Here is a 19,937-nt window from a genome sequence, read left to right on the forward strand (position 1 = left end):
TATTTCAGATTATTTATTTCAATTATGTATTTTAATCACGACAGCTAAGAGCGATAATCTATATTTAGTTTGTTTTTATGTAGTTATAGGAACATAGCTTCATGATCAGCCACTTAGAATTTGTGCATTGTGTTGTGTTAGAATGAGTAGAAAAAAACATTTTCTAATTAACAATTAGACTACGATCCCGAGTTCATAGAAAACGAAGGCGAGTAGTCTAATTGTTTTAGTAGAAACTCTAAAGAATGGCAGTCCAAAACCTACAACAATCAAGAAAATTTACCATTTAAAGAGTTACGCGCGCGACTGTTTTCTTTCGGCGAAAAGAAAACAGTTGGAGAACCCGGGGGGAGAACCAATCAGATTTGAGGGATTTCCAATAGAACACAGCTGGGTTGATTGAAAGATTAAATAAGCGACCACACTTGCGAGGTAAAAAAGGAAACAAGATTAGAGAATTTACCATTGAGTTTAGTTTAACACAATTATGACAACTACGTGCGATAATCTGCATTGCAAAAGGGATGTGAGGTGGGCTGAAGAAGATTGTGAGTTAAGCGTACCGTATCACTTAAGAAAAAAACTGAAAGCTTTGCCAAGCGATAGCGTACCGTATAACTTAAGAAAAAACCTGAAAACTTTGACAAGCGATTTGCCTCCGTCAAATTTGGCATTAAAAATCATGAAGGTAAGCACTAACATTAACTAGGGATAAGTGCATTAATTTTCCAAATATCCCAGGAATAAATTTTAGATCTTTTAGCCTAGGCTTATTCTTACTATTCATTTCACTTTAAATTTAAGTTCTTTCCGTCAACGGAAACAAAATACAACGACAGAAAAGAAGAAGGAGTTGACAACGCAAAACAGACGCCAGTTTCTTTCTGTTCATCACTTGAATTTCCGACACATAGCCAGGTAGGAACGTACAGTAGATCATAGGTGGCCACCAAATTTTCACTCGCTATTTAATTTACTCATGAAAGTACTGAATTTTACACTCAGGCCGAATTTAAATAACTAACACGACCCGACTTTAAATTAACCTGCGTAGCAGTCGTTTCGGAAACGACGGCTTAGCAGGACGAATTGATTTCATTAATTCCTGTCCGGCCCTGCGACGCTTTTGCCAATGGCGATTGTCAAGGCAGAGAGAGCTTTTGAGTTTGTTTTAAGAGAAAGAAGGCAGTAATAATCTATTGGTCTTGGTCTTGCAACCGAGACTGCGCAGTAGTTGTTAGTGAAATAGTGAAAACCAGACTTTCTCTGATTTTTTGTAGCTATATATAGTCGAAATAACAAATGTTAAAATTTTATAAAGCTTTGATAATTAGAACAAACAAAAACAGTGAACCTTGAAATGAACGCCCGTTTATTTCAAGGTGCTAAAAAATCTTGGGAATGTGGCAAGTTTGAATAATTTACTGGAACACAAGGGTTTTCCAAATTAAAGCGCTTCAAAATGGAAGACGAGAAGTAGCTATTTTCAAGTACTAAATTCGGCAAGTTGCATCGAGACAACACACACGAAACTATATAAGGCTTGTGTACATGCTGGATGTTCTCATACTTTAAAATAAAAGAAAAAAAATCGGTAGTTTTTTTTTAGTTCGAAAAACAATGAATATTTAAAACAAATACATTTTACGCACCGTAAACATCTTCTGTTTCATTTGCTTATTACCTTTGCTAGAAGTTTCCGATCTTTTCAGAATTTTCAGCATTGTTTTAACTGGTATAAAGCTTTCAAATAATTAATGCAATCGATGATTACACAAGCGTTGTTGTAATAACTGGTAAAAATACACAAGCATAATATATTTAAGCTAAAATCTAACAGTAAACTGTGCAGCAATTTCTACCCAGCCGATTTCGTTGAAACTTGCTCACATGAATTCTTGGATAATTTGAACGTATTTACAGTAATAAGAAAAAATCTATCTTTGCGTTTAGAAAATATTCGCGTTTTATTAAAATATAGGTTTATTTAAAAGTGCTAATATTTTTTGTTCACTGTTTTTGTTTGTTCCAATTATTAAAGCTTTATAAAATTTTAACATTTGTTATTTCAAACTACCATGCCCAAAAATAGTTTTAAAAAATAGCACCTCCCGGCTCAGGGAAATACCCGCGGGCCACCTTAAGGCTGGTGAATTATACTAATTAAAAATAACTCCAATGGTTCTGAAATTATTTCCCACTTTTTGGTTGTTAAATTTTAACCGTGACAAATTTTTCGCTTGTTATTCCACGCCGCCGAAACATTCTCAGTGACGTGAGACATTAGGTGAGAAATCTGTCTGAAAATGTCAAAAACATCTCAGCGGCGTAAAACATCAAACGCAAACACCGCGACTATTCGCATTTCACACGCATGCAGTCGTTGATATTTAAATCTTTCTGAGAAAACAAAACTTTGGTTTGATGTCTTTCTTAGCAACGGCTTGATTGATATAGACTCGCACCGTTTCCAGGCACTCCTATGTATTCAAAGAAAAGTACCGACTTTCTCTCCCCCCCCCCCCTGAAATGAAGGTTAGAGTAGTGTACTCGAACGAACGCACATGGTGTGGAATGCAATGAAAATGTTTTTTATATTTGCTTTCTGCGTTCGAAACCTTACTTGTAGCCATAATTTTCGAATTTCCTTACACGGTTTCGAGTTTGACACCTCACGCTCTGTATTAATTTGCAACATATTTCCCTAGTACGGCTTGTTTTGGCTTATTTCTATTTGCAAGATATGCTTAAAGCACTCGAAATATTCGCTCTGGAAGAACAAGGTCTGAAATATTCCATGGGAATGCAAGATGTGTTGCTTGTACTCACGGATGTCATATTAATCTTTTCCACCAAGGATCAGGCAAATGCAATGTTTCGATCATCCATATTGACTGCTCGAAAGGCTTCTTTTCTTTTCTTTTCTTTTTTAACCTCGGCCATTGTTACGCTGCCTTTCTCTTCGCTTCCGGTGCAAACTCCAAATACATGTACCGCTCCTCAAACAATGGCTTTTTCGTGGCGCGGGTAAACATTAACTTAGATAAATTGTAGTAAATTCTTTTTTCATTCTTTTTCAGCCAGAATAGTTGAATATGTTGCCGCTACTACTCCTGCTGCTGCTACTGTTACTTCTGCTTCAACGTCGACTGCAACTGCAACTGCTACTTCTACTGCCGTACTGCTATTTCTACTGCTGCTGCTTGTGCTACTGGTGTTGCTACTGCTGCTGCAATTGCATGGTGCTGTAATCGCTACTAATCTATGTTTCTCTATTAAAAGCTAATTCCTGTAAACTCTGATAAAGATAGATATGGACCGCTGAAAAACATAGACCCATGGATTTTGTATTTATTTATTTATTTATTTATTTATTTCACTAAGGAAAAGTGTGAAAGAAAAATACTTTAATGCTTTTTCCGGTTTTCATTCTTTCTTCTTTTTATCCCAGGATGAGCTAAAGGAAATTTATGGTAAAGGAGAAGACAGAAATATCTCTGGCTTTCAGGTGGGTGCCACAAGTTAAAATACTAATAATACTCGTCTACTCTCGGGTTTCATTTCAGGTATCTTCAACTCCTCTCCTCTCTGTTCAACTGTGGTATAACTCCCACTGTGGGTAGCCTCCTGGGGAGTTGGACCACACATCTCTTGGCCATGCAGCCTGCGCTGCTGCGCAGAGTCCTTTCTCTTTCACACTTTCCCTTAGTGAATACGTAGCCCATGATCGTAAGTCTTAAATCGCTTTCCGCAGCATTCATTCCTCTCAATTCCGTAGTCCGTGTCCAGTCCAAATTTTAAATTTACGTTATCCGTGTGTATGTTGTCAAAGTCCACGTCCGTTCCAAAGTTCAAGTCCATATTATATGTTGCTGTTGTCCGCCGAGTATCCGGTCCAAAGTTCAACTCCGTGTTGTCAGTCTGCGATCGATTATTCTCCCCCCGTTTCCGACGATCCTGGGCTACGGAGAAAGAACGTTTGCTGTGGCAGCCTGAGGCTATGGACACGATCCCACTTGAGGGACACTTGAACTAAGATCCAGTGTTTCAATTGACATTTTTAAAAGACATCTAAAAACTTACCTTTCAAACAGGCTTTTTTTAATTTTAGATACATTTTAAATTATCTTTGTAATATTCCTTTTTTAAAATTTTAGAGTTTTTTCTGCATCTTTTAAATATTTTTATTGTTAAGCGCTATGAGCAATTAGTGGATTTGGCGCTAACAAATACTTTTGTTTTTGTGTTATTGTTATTTTCAACTGCCGAGAAAATAAAAAAGGCGCGAGTTATAAATTCCCTGTCACGATTGGTGTAGTCTCTACTGAATTATGGGCAAAAATGTAAATTATATTTTACAGCTAAATTAACTAAGAATATGACAAAACTGAATTTATTGACTTCGGGACTGCGGCGGCTTTCATTTTTTATTTACCCATCGTGAGAATAAGTATAAGTAGAGTACTGACAATGCTTACAGTCAAGATATACATTGGTACTATTAAGTCTGTAGCCTATCAAAAATTTTTTCGCACCCTTGCCTTGTGATTTGACCTCTGTTGAAGTCTCTTTTACGAACGATTTACAGAAAGTGAATTAGATTGACTCGTGCATTTGAGCTGCTTAAGAAGTGCTTCTTTTTAGAGATCGACTTGCGGTCGTGACTGGTTGGCCAGCATAAACACCCCAGGCTACTGACCCCAGTGTGGTCCAATGTATGACATTTCTTTTTTAATCAGGAATCGGAGTCAAGTGAAGAAGAAGAAGAAGAGATCAGTGTGGAAAAACTCAAGAAAACAAAAGGATGGAAGTTATTAATGAAGAGCTCTGATTCAAAAAAAGAGAAGAAACATTAAGCCATGCTTTCCCAGAATCATTATAATTAGTATATGCTAAAACAGTGGATAGCGTTTTTTGCGCGCGCTGATCGGCTACTTAAAGTCTGAAATATCCTTTGCTGTTGTCTCAGCAAGTGTTTTTCTTTTTGTACGTCGCGTTAATTCCCTTCATTTCAAAATGTTACCCTTTTCCTTTGCGTTTATTTCCTTTATTGGGAAGTAATTTATGCTTCGATTTGAATTACTTTTTAAATACCTTAATTAACACAAGCGTTAATTTCCTTTATTATAAAAATAAGATATATGTTAAAACACAGAATAAAGTGTATGTTATCCTGCGAAATCGCGCGAAATATCGCTTGATACTTAGCCGACGAGCTCGAGGATCGGACATAGGCAGAGTTGGCTAAAATTAGCCGATATTTTGCGAGAAATTGTAAAGTTTTTATACACTACAAATAGCTTTCTAGATAGATATTTAATATTGTCGGTGAAAATAATTTGTAATTTGCAAGTTATGAATTTGAATAGTATCTACCTACTTTATTCACTTCGCTTCTAAATATAATTTCAGATATAACGCATATTTATTGACGAAATTCCCTCAACATTTCGAAAATTAAATACAAGGTGGGTGGGGAAACTAATTTTTTGCACGCTGCTTTCAACGTAGAGTGACTCCTAAAACATGATACTGGGAAAATGGCATTAAATTAATTAAAGATGATCTTATACTCCTCTCAATGAAATAAAGAAAATTTATTCACCTTGCCTGGTTTCTGATGCCTGTCTTGTTTCTTTAGGGAGGGGGGGGGGGGAGGTAAGGGTTTTGCAATTTTCACCTTCTCCGCTGGGCGGAAACAAGACCTAAAAGGAGTACTGTCTCTTCCTTTGAAATTTCTCATGCAAATTCCCTTTAGAAAATATGATTTTTGCGACAGTACCGTTACTTGTTGCTTGCTGTGTGCAAATGTTTAATGTTCAAACTCACCGCCAACCGTTTTTAAGGGTTCAGGTAATTGACGTATTCAAGCTCAGGATGATTGATTGGCATCAGTGAATTTGTACCACGCTTGATAAAGAAAGAGCACTTCGTATCACGAGGGAATTTCTATCAATACCATCATTGGCTATAGCTACTCTAGGTCCGATGAAGACACAGGAAGGATTACTCGATGGCAAAGTAGGTCTGACTGTTGTGGTAAGCTGAAATAAACACGGCACTTGCTTATCCTCTCCCTCCGTCCAAAACATAAATATATCGCCACCTCACATACGGCTTAGTGGGACTGCCGTTTAAGTTTAGGCTTAAGTTTAATTAGGTTTAACCTCCCCCCCCCCCCCCTCTTGGGTGTGAATGGGAGTCATGTGTCCATCTACCCATGTGAGTGTCAATTGCTTTTATCCCTTCTCCTCTCCCGTATCCTGGCCGCTGATCTTCGTTTTCAGCGCCCGCACCTTTACCGGGCCAAACTTTGTATGAAGGATTCTTTCGATGAATTTGATATTTCAATAAAAGCGGCCACGGTTTTTAACCCTAATATACCTATGGACCTTTATCCCTCCATGCCATAAGGCACATAAGACTTTGCCATTCTCTTTCCATTCACTACGATTTGCTGCGACGGCTCTGACGATCGCCCATGACTGCCACCCAGCTGTTTGCCTTTCATCTCAACCATCCTCCTCCATGTTGTTTTTGGTCAACCAGGTCTTCTCCTCTCTTCTGGCTTCCACTCCAAAGCTGTAACGCAATGTTCCACTCTGTCTTTCCTCATTGCATGACCAACCACTTCCATCTTCGACGTCTCATCGCACGTTCTATTCACTCCTGTGATTTCCTAGATTTGCTGGTAGGAGATGGTTTAAGGTCACCTTATTGTTACCGATCAACTTGAAGTTTATTCCCTTATATTATTGAAAGTCTTGGAAAGCGTCCAGCTTCTTTGCTTCTGTTTTCGTGATTTTTCAGGCCTCGCAGCTATACATCAAAACTGACTTAACAATTGTTTTAATTAAACATTTGTACCTTCGTCTTCCTGCCAATCTCACTAGTGTCCCATATTCTTTGCATCCAGTAGAATGCCTGTCTATAAGGCCTGTTTACATGATTCCGGAATGACTATCATTCTGGAACGAGTTCATTCCATCCCCCGTATTTTTCTCCGTAACTGTTTACGTGATACCGAGGCAAAAATCAAGTCATTTCTAAATGAGTTCACTCCCGTTTTCATTTCGGAATGAAATTTTTGTTCAGGAATGACATTTCATTCTCATATTATTTAAACATAAAACGAACTTCCTTCCGAGATGAAACCGCATACGGAGCTGAGGCCACAGTTTGTAGTCAGAGCGAAAAGACGAAATAGTATTTCCTGTTTAGCCCAAAGAAGCAGCCGTATGGTCAAATTACTCGTTAAAATTTAAGAGGTGGCCATAAAAGGGCACAATAACATGTTTGCGCGAAACTTGCGCCATCTTTGTTTTTGATCTCGCGCGAAAACCTCGCATGTCAAAACGCTTTTAATTTATGGCCGGTTCTCATATGATCGCCCCGATCGTCTCTGTCGCTTCTGTCGTTTGCAAAGTCTGAGGCGATTGGAGCAAGCAAACTTTTTGAAGCGACAGAAGCGACAGAGACGATCGGGGCGATCATATGAGAACCAGCCTTTAGGTTGAGCCGGTTAAATCTGTCATGTGAATGCAGAACAAACTCAACTCCGAAACGAGTTTCGTTTTGGAATGGAGTTCATTCCGGAATCATGTAAACAGGACCTTACTTAGCCTATGCTGTATATGTCCTTGGTCGTGGGTACTCAAATCCCAAATTTCTGTCTGGTTAGGCAAGGCAGCTCAGGGGGGAATGCTATTTTAAGGATATATAATAGGGAGAAAAAGGCATACAAACTTGTTATCTCCCGTGCAAAGGTATAATATGTACGAAAAAATAAGCAGTTAAAGAGAAGAGAAAAAATTAAAAGAGAAGACAAAGAAAAACACGTAAACTATTCATTCTTTTCTCATAGAGGGCACTGGGCATTCAGGCTACTCATCTTCATCATTGTCACGTTAACAATTTTACTTGCAAGCCAACGCCGGGCAACAATTTCCGTCTAAAAACCAACAGTTTTCACCACAGCAAGAGGCGACCTTGTGTGAAATTGTTAAGTACTAAATTCATCACGAGTCTCCCTGCAGCTCAGTGACGTAGTTAGAGCATCCAACCGGCGCGGGGAAGAAGGTCAAGGGTTCGACTACTGGCGAGAACTTGTCCCACACTCGTGACAGCTGTTTACATATTTCTCACTGACGTCCTTACGGTTTTGTTAACGTCGCGCAAGGCTCAGCGCCAATAAATAAACCGAGAAGTATGATAAAAGCACGAAGCCGGCTACAGAGGAAGCGTACACACTTTCACGTTCTTCGGAAAACGCAACAGCGTCCAACAGTTATTATACCCCAGACTAAATTAACAATGACATCATAGTTTTTGTGACGCACTCAGATAGCATGAGACACGTCATGATGTAAATGGATATAAAACCGCCTGCACCCAAATCAAAACAAAACGGTGCAAAACTTAGCAGAACTACGTTGAGACCGAAGAATATTACATGAAAAGGAAAAAAAAGACCTAAATATTAGAAGGTAAGTCTGGGAAACAGAACTGACCGTTTCAGTGGTTGTTGTCGTCGTTAATTTTAGCATAAAATTCACCAGGGCACTGAACAATTTTGACCGGGCCGTTCTTCTCTGTTGTGAAGTCTTCATGTAACTAAAGGAACTGTGTTACTAAAAAGTTTAAATATCTCGTGGCTATTTCAATTTAAGTTAATTTTCTCTGCTTGGATTTTTCGTTATATAATTTTGGCGAAATTATAGCTTCAGTTTACTGAACTCTTCAATGTGCATGAGTGTAAACACGATATTCGCGACAACAATGGGAGACCTCTTGAAGCTAATAGAAATGTGCGGTGTATGGCGCGGAAATGCAAAATTATAAACCAGACAGTACTCCACAACATTGATTTACGGGACCTTTGGAAAGTGAAAACAGGTTAACATGCATGACTCAATTGCTAATGTACAAATGACGAGCCGAATAATGAATGATAAACACTCTTATGTCATCAAGTTAACCTTTTAAATTATCTGTTTATTGATACAGTTTCCGCATGTAATTAACAGGAAAAAACATATAAAGTCGATTTCATAGAGGGACTAAAATTTTAACTTTTACTGAGGAACGTCTTGTTTTTGAAGTAATGTTTGAAATCTGAGATCCGCAGAATTTACTGATAGCTCAGGATCGCTGAGAAATGCGTTTTACTGAGAGGTGAAATCCTTCTGTGACTGACATTTTCGTTAATGCCATTTAAAATGGAGAATTGCTTTCACCTGTACTAACACTTTCGCTAATGCTTTTTTTTTTCAGCCTCAAGTTAGTGATCTTAATTCTTATTTCCCAATTAGTACACTCTGAACAATGGGGTGGAAACTGGCTCAACAACAACATGATCGCCATGACGTGAGTCAACAAAGTCAAAGGCCAGATGAAAACTTGTTGGTACATGAAGAAACTATTCGGCTGAATAATAACAAAAGAAGAAACGCTTTGACTGTTTGTAGCCTGAGAGAGGATATCTTAAGGCAACTGGGTGTCCAGTATTCACGTGACAACCAACTAAACCAGCAAGGGTGGAGAGGAAACTCTGAAACCGATCGCGCCGAATGAGCGTCTGGTGCAACCAAGCTTGTACATTGTAAATCCTTCGGAAAGCGAAACAACTCCGGTACTTCCGGCGGGGAAAGGATCTATTAATGTACCACTCCCAGTACGTAATCTCCGCTTGAATTTCAACTTCAAAATATATTCTGCTTGCTCACACCCCAGGATCATGCGGCTATTGCTATGTAGACTGAGGAGAAACTGTTTACATCTATTCACCACTTTCGTCATAGGCCGAAGGCATGCAGTTGCGATCTTACACCAAGTTACTTGAAGACATTTTCACTTTGGATATCAGAATCTTCAGGCTAAGCCAAGATATCAAACTTTGAACAATTAAGGGCGGACTGTGCAATAATTAGCAGGAACCCAGGTACAGGGGCAGCAAGGGACCACTTTGAAACGCAGCCCCTACGTTACGCATGTACATCTCTTTGCGTTATACGGGCGTTCACTTAATATGAGACCGAATTTGTACAACATATAGAACTGAAAATTAATATATGTATTTGATTTACATATGAATAGTTACCAGCTACGGTTTATTAGATAGTTGTTAATGAAGCCGTTAAAAGCGCAGAATCATTATATAAGGTCGTGTTTAAACTGTAAATGCGAAATGTTTGCATCACGACTCTATGTACTTTTGAAACTATATTCATAATATTGAGCTAGTCTGTTAAAAATAGTAATTAGGAATGGATGGAGACTGGACAATTATGAACGCTCGTAATTTATTGTACTTGAAGGCATAACTTTGTGTAAATAACGAGAACATTCAGCGCCTACAACACAACGTTTTGTGTGAAAGCTCAAGAACATTAAAGAGTCAGAAATAAACTAGGGTTGCGACGGATTGCTCTTAAATAACTTGGGCTACATGGATTGATTTATTTGACCCTAACGCCCTTAGAAATAACATTGTCTGGTTACGAACCGACTGGCCCACACAATATTAAAATGACAGCATTGCGCGCTGATAAAAGTTACGTTCGCCGGCTCACACAGGTTCATAACATATAACTGATGGAAATCAGTTATTCACTGTTTAGTGAGAACAAAAGAGGATGAACTCTATCTTGGTGAGAAATACATTTGTCAAATTTGTAAACTCGTATTTGCTGAGGCTTTCACTTCGCTTAACTTTAAAACTTGTAACTGGATCTTATTTTAGTAATCTACCGTAGGGTTTCCTTTCTTCTCTTGACCCAAAACACTCGCTTAGCCTGCCATATCAGTCTCGTTTTCTTTTGCTTTCCTAGTCCAAGTCTCTAACAAGCTTTGCCCGCAAGAGTAACTTAGGAAAGCATCTAATTTAGAGATGAGTGATTACAAATGAATGAGAAATAGATTGTGTTAATTTGCAGGGAAAACCCCTTTGACGTCATCAGAAGGGTATTCCCAAGTGAATCACCATAACTACAACTCTCAGACGGCCCACCTGCAATGTCTGTTATTTGAAAACGGGGAAGTCATTTGACATCAGCCAGATTGGACGTAACACTGACGTAATGTGAGTACAATTTAAAAGCGGAAAACATGCTGACACACACAAGAAATTTGAACTGAAAGCATTACTGGCGCAGACATTTTACAGTACTTCCTCAGCCGCCGAGTCCTCAGTCGAAGCTCAAAAGAATTACCAGACTTCTGAAGAGGAGACAGTCGTTCATAATTAAGGTATTTTTACAGTTATTACAGTATTTTCTCTGCACGCATTTAAAAGAAAGCTTCGTATTAGTTGATTTTCTATTAGATTTTTGGTAATTATTTACAATACATTAGCATTACACTTTGCAGAAGGTCTCTATTTTGTGCTATTTCCTAATATACACTATTCTAAAATTAACAGTTGTTGGGCTGCAAAATTTCAACTAGCTGGTATGCTGGCAAAAAGCAAATCTTAGTTTGGTTTTCTCGCGGAGTTTGCACAAATCGGTTATTTTATATTCCGATTAAAATTTACCTAATACTCGAGAAAAATCCGGGCCGGATATGCACAATAATACCTTTTTGGCACAACTATTTTCATTTTCTTTTGCATAATATTATTTTATCGGCAAAGAAGGAGTCACAAAAAGGAGAAGATGAAAATCTGGAACTTTCGGATAGGCTTTCCGTTTCGAGTAAATAAATTTACAGCTCTGCACAAAATGCATGTCAAGGAAGTTAAAATATTGTTCTACGAGAAAAAATCGAATTTTAAATGGAGTTACTCCTGCCGATGCAGATTTATATTGGCACTGACATTTAAGGATATTTCGCCATAAACCTGAAATTTCGCTTGGTTTGTTACCCGGGGTTTTCCTTGAAACAGTTTGCAAATGCAAATTCAGAACTTTTCAAAGGGACAAGCATTGTTTCGATTGAGGGTCATCTGTAGGGGGCAAACCACTTCAACCATGATACTGACTATATTATAAACACGACAGAAGTGTTCGATGAGCTGAAACGTGTTTAATCACATTTAACTAAGGCATAATATTGTACAGCTTTTTAATTTGAACGAAATTCGACATTTCTGTCGATCTTTCATTGATAAGCCGGATCTCTATTTATTAGAAAACGTTCCCGTCAGACAATTTTAAAGTTTAATGATGTTCTGTTGACGAATGGCCTCAGAATGCCCAAGGGCAAAACGAAGCAAATAATGGCATCATATCCGGTTTCTAAAACGATTGGGAAACAGTTTCGTTGGTTTTCAAAACAAACCTAAGAGACAAATCACCGAGCTGGGAAATAAAAGCCCCGAAACTGTCAAAGATTGACAAAAACTGTCAACTTTTGTCAAAATTGAGTTAAGATTTCGTCTCTTTTGATGAAAAAGCCGTGCAAATTCGTTTTAGGTGCGACAGCAGCCAATACTTTGTGTTCGGCGACATGCAGCAACAAAGAAATTTGCGTGTTGTAGTAAAAAAATTTACTACGTATGGCTTTTCCCAACTGAAAAAAAAAAAAACGATTTGTTCTTAGCCTAAGGGCAGCTAGCTTTTGTAGCGTATGTTCGAGTAGAATTCTCGGAATTCGGCTCAGTTAATTAGTGCAAATTGAAAACATCGTGCAAATTCGCATAAAAATCTAGTCTTAATTATGAAAAGGAAGTTATAACGTTGACGCATTGAGTGACCACAAGTATTCATCCGTTTTTCATGATTATCTGGAGTGGAAAGTGAAAGACAAATTTAAGTATTTTGTGCATAAAGGTCTAAGAAAGGGGTAATCTGACTAGAAAGCTAAACTTCCGTAACATTACAAGCTCTGTATCATAGCAGTTAGGCGTTACATGCCCCCGAGAAAGTTGACCAAAACGTTAGAAAGTAAACAAAAACGTTAAAAAGTTAGAGTAAAAGTTGAGTATTGCTGAATACCAATGAACTCCGGTTTGCCACTAAGTTGAAGCCACTCAAAATTTCACTTTTCTGAAACGTAATGAGTGACCACTAAGTTTTATCTTATCGCGCAATATATAATATTGAAACCAGGCGATATGTCCGGGTCACGCAACCTCAGTGCGCGTTTCAAAAATGTTTTTCAACTTCAAAAATATATAGAAAATAATTTTTTCACCTTGGGGGTAATTTCACTTGCCTGTGAACGACATGAATTTGAAAGAAAACCAAACAAAATTTGTCCTCGATTTATGGGTTTAATTTATACATAAAAGCTTCAATAATAGGAGGGAAACGTTGTACATAATGTATATGTAGTGGATGTGCGGATTTAACCAACAGTAAAAGAGAACGACGCCATTACACTCGTGTACATTTAATCATCCCATCTCCAGTGTCATGCTGGGTAATATATACATGGGGGGTGGGGAGGGTAAGGCTTAAGTAACAAACACTACATTCCTCCCTTCTTCGAATAACTCGTTGTGTTGGAAGGCAACAAAAACAGAATAAAACCTAACCAACTTTATAGGCATGCAAATGTCTCTGAATGTCTTTTCCTGAACTAACAAAGGCTCAACATTTTAAAACTGGCATAAGTACAAATGTAACACAACAACTAATAGTTCCAGTTCAGTTCAAAGTTCCAGTTCACATCTGGATCTAAAAGTTCTACCCTGGGACCAACTGAACGCAGCCTAGAACATAATCTTGAAATTTAGAGAGTACTCTCTTGACTCTTGACGGGCGTAGGGTGTATTCCACTGGTTTGTCTTCTCTTGTTGTTCCAGAAGGAACAAGTTCACTAAACTCTCGGCTTGGTGAAGTTTGTGTTGCTCTCTGAGCCTCCAAAACATCTGATGACTTACTGGTGGCTGGTAATACATCATTATCACGCTCGAGATACTTTTTCACATGGGTCACATTCCGACGGTCCTGTACACCATCAGCCTCGTCAAGAACACTATTGCCATTCTTCTGAACAACTGTAAAGGGAGATTGTCTGAATGGTGTTGACAGTTTGTTTTCTTTCTCCTGTCTCAGTAACACCTTATCACCTTCTTGAATCTCGCTCTCACATGCATTTCTTCTGCTGTCTGCATACACCTTCCCTTTCTCTTTCCGCTCACTGTCACGATCTCTGACTTCATCTTCAATACTGAACTCTTGAAGTTGGGGTAGTTTGGTTCTGATGCGTCTTCCAAACAACAATTCTGCTGGGCTAATCCCCGTTGTAGAATGTGGTGTACTACGATACATCACTAAGAAGTTGTCCATCTCTGATTTCCAGTTGCGACCCTCTGCTTGAGCAATACGCAGGCGCTTCAGGATACTGCGGTTTTGTATTTCGATTTCACCGTTGGCCATAAGGGCGTGGTTTTCCTGTGTTCAATTCCGTTCTCCTCCAAGTATTTCTCGAAATAGTCACTGACAAACTGCGGTCCATTGTCAGTCCTTAGGGACAAAGGAAGACCGTGAGTGACGAAAATCTTGGACAGCATTGAAACAATCTTCTCAGAGGTAGTCGATTTGGTAAATTCCATCTCGAAGAATCGGCTGTAGTAGTCCACCACGACAAAGACATAATCACCGGAAGGCAGTGGACCCAACAAGTCAGCCGCTAGGTGTTGCCATGGTGCAGAAGGCAACTCTGTACGTGACATCGGCTCAGGTTTAGATGGTTGTGAAACTAACTGGCAGCCATGACAGGTCTTACAAGCTTTCTCCGCTTCTTTATCGATGCCTGGCCACCACACTTTGGTTCGCAAACGTTGCTTCATTGATACAATTCCAGGATGACCTTCATGTGCCAACTTTAGTACTTGACTACGAAGTTGCTTTGGTACCACAATTCGAGTTCCACAAAGAACTAGCTTTCCAATTGCACTTAATTCGCCTCGCACAGGTAGGTACTCTTTGAATTCTATGGCATGCCACTTTCCATTCAAGAGACATTCTCGTACACTTTTCAGCTCTGGATCATGTTCTGATGCTCTCTCAATTTCACGAGTTGTCAAGGCAACAGGCGTTGATTCTTGAGCTACCCACTTCACATACTCCTCTGTTTGGTCTTCGTCTCTTGACGGCGGCACTGGTTGCAGGAGGCGTGACAAAGAATCTGCAATATTCTGGGGACCTGGGACGTATTTCACGGTAAATCTGTAAGGTTGCATTCTGAGAAGCCATCGCTCGATCCTAGCACAGGTCTTGGATTTAGGGGAGAAAATACATTCCAAAGGTTTGTGGTCAGTCATTAGTTCAAATTCAGCACCATACAAATAGGCATGAAATCTTTCGCAGGACCACACTATTGCCAAAGCCTCTTTCTCCGTTTGAGAATACCGGCGTTCTGTATCAGACAAGCTTCGGCTTGCATAGCTAATAACTCGTTGCTCTTCTCCTTGCTGTTGGATTAGTACAGCTCCTAATCCTACAGGGCTTGCGTCAGCGATTACCTTAGTTGGGGCATTCTTATCAAAGTATCCAAGTGTCTCTGCACTGGACAGTCGCTTCTTCAACTCTTCAAAAGACTTCTGTTGCTCCAGCCCCCACACGAAGGGTTCACCATTCTTTGTTAGCTGGCGGAGAGGTGCAGATACCGTTGCCAGGTCAGGAATAAAACGTGCAGTAAAATTGACCAGTCCCAGGAAGCTCCTCACTTCCGCAGCACTCGTTGGTTCCCGGGCGTCAACAACTGCCTTTACTTTAACATCCGCTGGACCAATTCCACGTGCTGACAACACATGGCCCATGAATTCCAAATGCGACATCTTAAATTGACACTTGTCGCGGTTCAATGTCAACCCCTTGCTGCTCAATACTCGGACCACATTCTCAAATCTTCTGTCATGCTCCTCCTCAGTGGCTGCATGCACTATCACATCATCAAGGATGTTATGGGCGCCATCACAATCTTGCAGAACTTGCTGGAGAACCTTCTGGTACATCTCAGGCGCACAACTTATACCGAACATGAGACGCTTGTATCGGTACAGTCCCTTATGTGTGCAAAATGTAGTGATATCTCTTGATTCAGGTGACAGCTCTATCTGATGGTAGGCAGAGTTGAGATCCAATTTGCTGAAAAACTTGCTCTGATTCAAATCTTGTGAAACTTCATCGATGGTGGGTATTGGGTAACGTTCCCGCTTTACTGCCATGTTGGCTTGACGCATATCGACACACAAACGGATGTCACCTGAGGGCTTGGGTACGACTACCACTGGTGATACCCACGGACTTGGACCACTCACTTTCTCAATTATGTCTAGCTTAACAAGTTCATCCAGTTTGTCACTCAGCTTATCACGAAGGTGGTATGGAACTCGTCTAATTGGTTGTGCAATGGGTTGTACCTCTGAATCAATTGGGACTTTTAGCTGAAAATCCTTCAATTTGCCAATACCTTCACAACATCCGGGAAATTTTTCAAAAATGCTTGGTACCCCTTCTGCTCCATCTGTAGATACCTTTAGTGAGTTAACTTGAGGACCCAGCTTCAAAACTTCTAAGGCAATGGCAGTTTCTCGCCCAAGGAGGGCGTATCCCTCATTTTCAATAACAACAAATTCAACCCCACTTAACACTCTCTCTCCAACAGACACTTCTGCAGTAAATGTGCCTGCAACTTGTAATGGCTGATTACTACCATATGCAAATAACTTCTTGGACACCTTGCTCGACACACATTCAACCTTATTTGCTTTCAGATACTCCCACACATTACGACCTATGACATTGCAACTAGCACCCGAATCAATAATCATTGTTACTGGCAAACCTCCTATTTTCACAGAAATTTTGCCATCACTTGAAACATTACAATCGTCTGAAATGCCAAAGGCATATTCACAGTCATCCCTCTGCTTATCTTCAGCTTCTACTTGCCTTACATGGTGAGGCGGACCATCCTTTCTTCTTGCATCTGGTCTTCGTGGTCCTCTAGCTCCTCCACTTCCACGACCAGTGTTTTGTTTCTTCTTAGTTTTACACACAGCCTCAAAATGTCCAGTTCCCTTACACCATCTGCACTGTTTCCCTCTCGCTGGGCATCGGTGATCATTTGCTTTATGTCCCACATTTCCACAACAAAAACATTTGACATTCCTTGTGCTCGCATCTCCTTTGTAATCAGACCTTCCACTCACACTATTCACCTCACTACTGACCTCGCCACTTGCTCCTTCGATTGAACGTGCATGTTTCTCAGATTCTTCCATGGACCGGGCAATTTCTCTTAATTGTGGCAGTGTCAAGGCTCGACCTTTCTGAAGTAATTTTCGACGGAGTTCGTGTGACAAACACTTGCTAATAACTTGATCACGAATTTGTTCATCCTCAGCAGCGCCGTCTCCAAATTCACAGGTTTGGGCTTTCTGTCTCAATCTGGTCACAAACTGTTCGATGGTTTCGTTGGCCAGTTGACTCGTCTCACGAAAACAAAGCCTTTCATACGGAAAATTCGCTTGCGGTTTGAAATATTTATTCAAGGTCGCCTTTACTTTCTGATAACTATCTGTTCCTCCTTCTTCGTTCAACGTGAAATAAATATCTTGAACACTTAAACCAGCAGTATGCAGCAATAAAGCCTTCTTCTGATCGACATTCTTGACTCCTTTTCCCGCAGCATACAATTCAAAAGCTCGCAGCCATCTTTCCCAGCGTGCAGAAATACCAGCAGTTTCGGTACAGTCAAATGGCTTTAAACCTTGTGTATCGCTCAAATATACACTTGCCATCGCAGAGGAACTTTACCAACGACCGTCCTCGTCGCCAAAATGTAGTGGATGTGCGGATTTAACCGTGAATGATCCGGATTTAACCAACAGTAAAAGAGAACGACGCCATTACACTCGTGCACATTTAATCATCCCATCTCCAGTGTCATGCTGGGTAATATATACATGGGGGGTGGGGAGGGTAAGGCTTAAGTAACAAACACTACAGTATACACATATTAAGCAGACTCTTCGTGTTCTTCTTGTAATTTTCAGGGTTTATTTTGGACATACCCAGTCGTGTCAATGGGGTGGAAAAGACTTTCAACGACACCAGATACGTCAGGTACTTTCCGAAGAGATTCGCTTCAGAGCAGCGAGGGACAACAGCACGATTCACTTAGGGTGACCGAGAGACGCTGCAGAAAGAGACGAAACGCCATGACACTTTGCATGATGGAGGACCTCTTACAAGCTGAGAACTTTCAAAGTCTTTTAAATATTTACGCCACAAGAAGAGGATCAAGGACAGCTGAGGAATAACCGTCTTCAATGCCTCCAAGATTCAAGTCTGAAATCTTCTGTTTGCTTGCTATGACAATGCACTGATATTGTTCGGAGAAATTTGACATTGGTCACTATTTGGAATGAACTAAAGATAATGTTTGGATTCGCACCAATATATATACCGCATAATTGCGGATATGTTGTGGTTTAATTTATCTTTGGTTTAATTTTTTTCAAATTAACCAGTTTGATTTTTATTTCCTTTTGTTTCAGATTATGATAATGAATATAAGAAAATGAAAAATAAAAATGAAACTGGTTTGAAAAATTTAAACCAAAGATAAATTTAAACCACAACAGATATACCGCACAACTGCGGTAAAAAATAACACTCTTAGATGTACAATATATGTTTTTGTTATATCATATGGTTGGTTACAAACCAGCAGTTGGATGCACGCATAGTCCGACCCGCTTCATGCACTGTTCGAAATCACTGACTGTCTATAAGTTGCATTATCTAACTTATTATCGGATAAGCAAGCCCAGGCCGATATCGACAGTAGAAGTGATTGTAAAATCGAATTGTCGAACCTGGCAAACCAACACCACAAAGCTCCAAAAAATGCAAGTACTTATATATAATCAGAAATCGATAAGACTTCTGGTGGTATTAAAGAATAGTCTTTTAAGACTATTCTTTTAGACTGTTCTTTGATATTTAAAAATATAGTAGAAAAAGAAGAAACACCACAAAGAAACAAACTGAAGCAGAATGATTGTTTTTAATCTTTGTTAAAGAAACAAACTGAAGCAGAATGATTGTTTTTAATCTTTGTTAAATGCGTAGATAGAGGGATGTCATAAATCCTATCCTATTTACTAAAAAATATTAAACATGGTTTTTATTTTAACTTCTATATGTTAAAAAGGACAACAAGTTAGAACGCAGCATAACTATTAGTAGTATCCGTAACATTTTGATTAAATATATTTAAAAATAATCAGTTTAAGAATATTTGTTCTTGTATCCAATATTAGAAAATAGCACAAAGTAAATACGTGCGCTGATTGGTTTAAAATTGTGTTTCTATAACTCGATGGAGACACAGACAGTTATCGTAGACACGGCAATCAATATTCACGGCGCTGAAAAAAGCAATGCAAAAATAACAACTAAGAATTGTGCCAAATTTTAATGTCACTGCTGACAAAAACCAGGTTAAGACTAAACAAATATTTGCACATTTTAAAACAAGCGAGTAAGATGTTTACAGAGCCCGCTACACATTCAAAAATTGTCTGTGAAAGAGATTATCGAAGCGGCTGACCTTTCAAAGAAGTTTATGAATTGGCGCAACTTCACTCCATTCTAGGCTTTGTAGCACTTCAGAACTATTCACAGCTTCTCAACAGGACAAGTTATTCGTCCAAAATGCCGAGTCAAACTTTTTTTAACAGAAAAATAATGCACTTTCACCTCCAAGGTTCGAGTCGCTCGATCGGCGATCGGCAGCGTCGGTCGTCAAACCATTCGGTTAGTTCGATGAAGCGAAATAAAACCACAATTCTTGACTCCTTCCAGTGCTGGACTTCAGTTAAACCATCAGCTTAGTTATTTCTCATAATTACGTTAACTTTGGGGCCTGTTTTCTTTGTTTGTTTGGCAAAAAAAACGGTGAATTTTAGCCTTGAAGCAAATGTTGAACAGTTGATTTATTTCTGTTCATCGACTTCCTTACTATGATGGTTGATT

The 19,937-nt window shown here is 39.3% G+C and overlaps 1 protein-coding gene and 1 long non-coding RNA gene across 2 annotated transcripts; both read left to right on the forward strand.

Moving 5' to 3' along the window:
* The first annotated feature begins 421 nt into the window (after positions 1–421).
* LOC144657198 (uncharacterized) lies at positions 422–5,570 on the forward strand. Its single transcript, XM_078517512.1, has 4 exons — positions 422–688; positions 805–918; positions 3,452–3,508; positions 4,740–5,570. The coding sequence occupies exons 1-4, from the start codon at positions 488–490 to the stop codon at positions 4,854–4,856; spliced, it is 489 nt and encodes a 162-aa protein (XP_078373638.1). The 5' UTR covers positions 422–487; the 3' UTR covers positions 4,857–5,570.
* A 2,552-nt stretch (positions 5,571–8,122) lies between these two features.
* Positions 8,123–18,975, forward strand: LOC144657212 (uncharacterized). The gene is made up of 4 exons (XR_013571481.1): positions 8,123–8,486; positions 9,274–10,649; positions 10,935–11,247; positions 17,951–18,975. It is a non-coding gene; the product is annotated as an uncharacterized LOC144657212 (long non-coding RNA).
* Positions 18,976–19,937: the final 962 nt, after the last annotated feature.

The sequence above is a fragment of the Oculina patagonica genome, chromosome 6 (genome assembly GCF_052425735.1).
Source record: "Oculina patagonica isolate OP01 chromosome 6, crgOcupat, whole genome shotgun sequence".
Taxonomy (NCBI): Eukaryota; Metazoa; Cnidaria; class Anthozoa; order Scleractinia; family Oculinidae; genus Oculina; species Oculina patagonica.